This window comes from Bos grunniens, chromosome 21 (genome assembly GCF_055505025.1).
Source record: "Bos grunniens cultivar Pamir isolate PY7600 chromosome 21, Bosgru_T2T1.0, whole genome shotgun sequence".
Lineage (NCBI taxonomy): Eukaryota > Metazoa > Chordata > Mammalia > Artiodactyla > Bovidae > Bos > Bos grunniens.
The window spans coordinates 8,996,658-9,002,657 of NC_141185.1; the positions used below are offsets into that span (position 1 = coordinate 8,996,658).

At 45.5% G+C, this 6,000-nt stretch overlaps 1 protein-coding gene across 29 annotated transcripts in view; it reads right to left on the reverse strand.

Annotated features, from left to right (window-relative positions):
- Positions 1-5,331, reverse strand: part of VRK1 (VRK serine/threonine kinase 1) — an 81,032-nt gene extending 75,701 nt beyond the window's left edge. For 15 of the 29 annotated variants that reach the window (XM_086363005.1, XM_086363001.1, XM_086363027.1 and 12 more), the window contains exons 1-2: positions 5,266-5,331; positions 1,701-1,824 (exon numbers count right to left, since the gene is read on the reverse strand). In XM_086363005.1, the coding sequence (XP_086219131.1) occupies positions 1,701-1,752 (52 nt within the window). In that variant the 5' untranslated portion in view covers positions 1,753-1,824; positions 5,266-5,331. Of the gene's footprint in view, positions 1-1,698; positions 1,825-5,263 lie in introns of those variants that run through there. The other 14 variants (XM_086362998.1, XM_086362997.1, XM_086363024.1 and 11 more) reach the window with 3 other exon arrangements.
- Between the last annotated feature and the right edge of the window lie 669 nt (positions 5,332-6,000).

The window sequence follows — 6,000 nt, forward strand, 5'->3', positions numbered from 1 at the left end:
CGTTTGCTCCTTTTCGTGTTCCATTATATGGCTAAACCTCATTTTATTTGACCATTTACCCACTGAAGGATGCATCGGCTGTCTCTGAGTTTTGGCTTTTATAAACGAAGCCACTAGAACATTTACATACAGGTCTTCATGTGAACATAAGCTTTTATTTTCTGAGGATAAATGCCCAGGGGTGTAACTGCTGGATCATGTGCGTGGTGTATGTTCAACTTTTTAAGAAACTGTCAAACTAAATCCCAGAGTGGCTGCACCATTTCACATGGGCTGCAACATGTGAAGTAATGCATTTGAAAGTCACAATTTCTACAATATTTTCTATGCTATGCTAAGTCACTTCAGTCATGTCCGACTCTGTGGGACCCCAAAGACGGCAGCCCACCAGGCTCCCCAGTCCCTGGGATTCTCCAGGCAAGACCACTGGAGTGGGCTGCCATTTCCTTCTCCAATGCATGAAAGTGAAAAGTGAAAGTGAAGTTGCTCAGTCCTGTCCGACTCTTAGCAACCCCATGGACTGCAGCCCACCAGGCTCCTCCATCCATGGGATTTTCCAAGCAAGAGTACTGGAGTGGGGTGCCATATAAAACCAGTAAGCAAGCCTCTTAAATGTTATAACCTGGCCTTGGGTTTTTTTTAATGCATTTCTAGAACTTTTTCCCTGATTCCCAAAAAAGACTTTTTTCCTTACTACCTCTAAAAAAGAATGCATAATTAGATATAATCTGTATGGTGATAGCTCTGCTACCATGTTAAATAGTAAATTTCAGTAACAAGTGGAACAAAAGCAACAATTCCAGCAGAAACAGCAAAAGTTTGTTCCTGACAGTCTATGAAGACTGAAGGCTTAATGGCACTTTCTAACACGCCATGTGATCACAATGCATTTATACACAGCATTATCACACAATGGCATTTGTTCGGCTGTTATTAATACTTCGTAAGACAATTTGAGGAAAGCAATTAATCTGAAATAAAGCTGTAGTTATCTTAGCTCTAGGATTTCTAACTTCATGACTTTTTTAAAACTTTTGGATCTAACTGACAGAGATAATGGAGCCTCTCTGGGATTCCTGAACAAGGAGCTAGCACTAAGACTATCTGCCCCAAACGTGAACAGCAGCAAGACCGGCGGTCTGCAAAGAGAGAGAAATGCACAGAGGGAAACTACAAAGCCATGAAAAGTAAAAGATGGTGCTGCCCTTTGCCCACTGGCTTTCCAGTTCTCATTCAGACTGGGTACTAAGCTCTGTTAAGACAACTGTGTCCAGAACATTCCCAAATCTCAAATTAACAACCCTGCAACTTAATTACATGACTTCCATCTAGTGTATCTTCCCATTTAATACATACAGCTTCCTGATCAACACTTCAGTCTATGTGTAGGTTTAATATTCACCCTAAACATTGGCAGTGCGGACAGCATCTCATTTTCAAATCGGAGATGGTTCCTTTCTCTTGGGTCAAAGACCCATGGAGAGACAGGACTAACTGCAAAGAATCATGGAAATCCATGTACCTCCATGAAGACTAAACAAACAATACAATTCAAACCAAGCTGACAAAGACACTGTGGCTAATAAAATTCTTGATAAATTTACCAATGAATGTTACTAGAAGTAGTTTCCTGTCATTAGTATTTATCAGTGAATATTAAAAATCAAACTCCAATTACAGGGGAAGGGCAGATTTCATACCTATCCACACTCTAGAGAGCTTTTCTTTCTTCAAGTGTTGTCCACATGTCATCCAGAAAAGAAGAGTAGAATGTGCTTGAGTTTGAGTTCAAAGATTTAAGATGACATTGGGAGAGATGGAGCACTGCAAGAAATTAGTTCAAAACAACAACCGTGGAATGTTAGGTACTTAAATATCACTCAGAAGCTAAGGGGGCAAGATATTAAAGGGCATGCCCTTCTTTACATCTTTTTTTTTTTAATTAATTTATTTTCATTGGAGGCTAATTACAATACTGTGGTGGTTTTCGCCATGCATCAACATGAATCTTCACATCTTTGTAAAGGCAAGTAAGAACATGTTCACAGGAATCTGGGTCAAAAGGGCCAAATGTATCACAGAGTGTGAGCACATCTAGGTCACACCACCCAGCTAATGCTGTAGCAGACTCCATCACTTTTCCGTATCATCCTTACACCTTGATTAAAAATTTCCTGTTTTCTACATTTTACCACGAACAGTATAGTTTTTCGAATGTGCCATACACACTTGACTTCTCGTGTGCTGGGTGCTAGATAACCAAAGGTCAAAACAATGACCTCTATTAGCTTAAAAGAAAAGTTGCTTCGACAAGACCCTCCAATCGCAAGAACAGATTCTGCCCCCGGCACAGCTCCTGACATACAGCAGGCACAGGACGTCTGGTGAATAAACAAGTCCATCTCTGCTCACTCTGAAAAATAAACTCGGCAAACGTGCAAAATGTACTACCAGTCTGAAAAATATTCTCCAGGCCTATTCGGTAACCCATCCATTACGAAGAACAATTTCCATGAGAGCCTCAGTCACACACACAGAGGCAGCACTTAATTTCCATTAGGTTCAATGTCTGATCTATGAAGACACTAACATTTGCATAAATTCAGGAATCATCCTTCATTTTGATATAAGGTAAATTTTCAAGCTTTGCCTCATTTCCAGTAAGTTTTATTTACCAAATAAAAATACTTTCAAAGTTTTATTTTTTAAACCAAAATTCTATTCATAGCACATCATATCTTATTAGGGATGGCTTTAAGGAAAAATATGTATATAGTTGTCAAAATAAAAATCGTATTTTTCTTCCCAAGACATCTGGGACCGTCACTTACATTATTTATTATTATTTCACATTAGTTCTCAAAAAAAAAAAAAAAAAAGAAAAAGCCTGGCCTAATTAAGAAATTTAATTTTAGGGTCTGTCAACATTTTCAATGCACTACTATTAATTTTAAAATATACAACTTGCACCCTGGAATAAAACTTAACGTAAGCTTTCCACATAACCATCTCCTGGGCACTTACTAACTTATTATATGCCAGGTTCTACAAATGTTACATTCCTTCATTTTCTCATTTAACAAATATCCTCCCACAATTCTTGCTGTGCTTAACGTAAGCCATTACACTCTAAATCTGGTTATTTGCACTAGACTGTTGTTGCTGTTTAGTCGCTAAGTCGCGTCTGACTCTGTGACCCCGTGGACTGTAGCCCGCCAGGCTCCTCTGTCTACGGGATTTCCCAGGCAAGCACACTGGAGTGGGTTGTCATTTCCTTCTTCAGGGGATGTTCCCGACCCTGGGATCAAATCTGTGCCTACTTGGCAGGAGGATTCTCTACCCACCTGGAAGCCCTTTTGCATTAGATACTAGTATAATAAATGGACAGTAATGCTTAACACAACCAGTCCATTCTCAAGGAGATCAGCCCTGGGATTTCTGTGGAAGGAATGATGCTAAAGCTGAAACTCCAGTACTTTGGCCACCTCATGCGAAGAGCTGACTCACTGGAAGACTCTGATGCTGGGAAGGATTGGGGGCAGGAGGAGAAGGGGATGACAGAGGATGAGATGGCTGGATGGCATCACTGACTCGATGGACAGGAGTGTGAGTGAACTCCGGGAGTTGGTGATGGACAGGGAGGCCTGGCGTGCTTCGATTCATGGGGTCACAAAGAGTCGGACACGACTGAGCGACTGAACTGAACTCTTAACACAAGTTTACCGTCACTAGATTCAAGCTGGGTTACTATTATCCCAGAATCTGATGAACAATGTTGACATGACACAGCACCTGTAGCAGCTTCAGCAGAGAAGTTTGTGTTAAGTGACTACTGAATTCCCTTCTACAGACAGCTGATGAACATCATCTTATCTTGGAGGAGAAAATGGCAACCCAACCCACTCCAGTATTCTCCCTGGGAAATCCCACGGACAGAAGGGCCTGGGGAGCTACAGGCTGTGGGGGTCACAAAGAGTCGGACACAACTGAGGGACAACATACATAAACAACAACATAAAGAACCCCTGCTGCCCTCTGAGACTTCTTTAAAACTGGAGATTAAATTCTTCCCCAAAAGTATCACACTCCACATGTCAAGAAAAGTAAGGTGCCTTTATTCTGAACTCTTCAAAATAAATGCTGCCCTATTTATTTTTAACTCTTGCAAAGTTCAGACTCCACAGATGGGTAACTGCAGTTAAAATAGAAAGAAATGAAAAAACAGTAATTAATGAGGCTCTTCAACAGTTCCTTAAACGCACCACCCTCCCAACAGCAAAACTGGTTATTTCCAGGTTGTTCCAAGAAAAGGAGATTGCGAAGGGAGAGGAAGAGTCAACAACAAGCAAAAAAAAAAAAAAACAAAAAAGTCGGGGGTGGGGGGGAGTGAAAAATGGGTGGCCTCAACAGGAACGTCGTGTCTGCGTCCCCTTCCTCCCTCCCTCTCTCAACCCAGAGACTCTGATGCTTTTTGTCTAATTTAAATAAATGACCTATGAGTTTTGACACCGGAGCCAAAAATTATTCGAAAAAGGAAAAACTACTTGCTGTCCTTGAACATGGCTACATCAGCAAAGGGTGCCAACCCGTAGCTACGGAGGGGCAACAAAAAACCGTCAGAAGGATGCTAAAATCCCTTGTAAAACTCTCCTACAGAGCTTCACAGCCTTGAACCTTGCGGTCAAGTGCAAGCAAGCTCTTACCCGGCCTCAGCCCGACACCGACTGGTTAGAAACGCCTGGAACGCTACCCTCTGGGGAGAAGGCTCCTTCGCCCATCTCAGGTCTCAGGACCAACGTCACCTCCTGAGATGCTCTCCGTCACCCCTACCACTCCGGCCCACCGTCGCCTATCCTATTACTAGGGAGCTTTTCGGCATCTGCAAATGGTACTATTTGCTTCTACTCCGATTCCCCTGCAGAGTATGAGCTCCGAGAGGGAGGAAAGACCCCGGCGGTCCAGGCTGGCCTTACAAGGGCCATCTCCCAGACACGGCGCGAGTCTGACCGGCCTACGTGCCGTCCAGAACGGGAAGCTGAGCCTCGGGCACCCCCCCCGGCCGGTGCAGGAAACCCAGGGCCGCAGCGGGACCTGAGGGAGCCCCGGCGGGAGAGGACGCCGGCGCCGCGCCGACCGCCGCCCTCGACACCGCCCGAGGGCACGGCCGCCCGGCCGCCCCACGCTAGCCCAGCTCCCCGGCCGCCCCCTCCACAGTCCCCGTTCGGCGCCGGCGCCCTCGGACCGCTTAGCGCGCGGCCGCCCTACCCCAAGCCGCAGACCGTCGCCTTCTGCCCAGTACGAACTTCCCGCCGCTTTCGCCGACTCGCAACTCCGCGGCGGCGCCAGCCCCGTCACACCCTGCAGTATGGGGCCTTCCCATTGGCTCAGGCGAGAGGGAGAGGCGGAGCGAGCGGGAACGCGCGGGATGGGCGGAGCCCGCGCTGGCTCCCGCCGGCCCCCGAGGAATGACGGGAGCCGCGGGCCGGCCCTCGCACTGCGTGCTGGGAAATGGAGTCTTTCACTGGCAAAGCGAGATCGTGTTGGCTCGGCCCCAGTGGGCCTCTGGGAAATGCGGTCTACAGTCTCTTGAATCCGTTCTTATGGTCAGATGCTGTATCCGTCAAAGCCCTAGGAACCGAAATAAATATCGCCCGTGTTCGCAGTAGCTTGATTTACTAAATAATGTGTTGAAAAGAGTTGGATGTAAAATATTCCCGTTTGGCCAAGTGGTGCTTCCATTTTCGCACCTTCTCGTCCACACCTGCATGCTTGTCACACAGCGGCTTGGTTCAGTATATTAGGGCCTGGCTCTGGAAGCAAACAGCTCGCGATCAAATCCCGGCTCCTCCACTCTCTAACTTTGTGAACTAAATGACTTAACCCCTATGAGTCTCAATATCTTGTTTTTGTCAGGATTAAATGAGATATCCTAGAGACAGTGCTTTGTCTGTAGTAGATGCTCAATAAAGAGCAGAGTATTATTCTCGCCACTCATAGCCA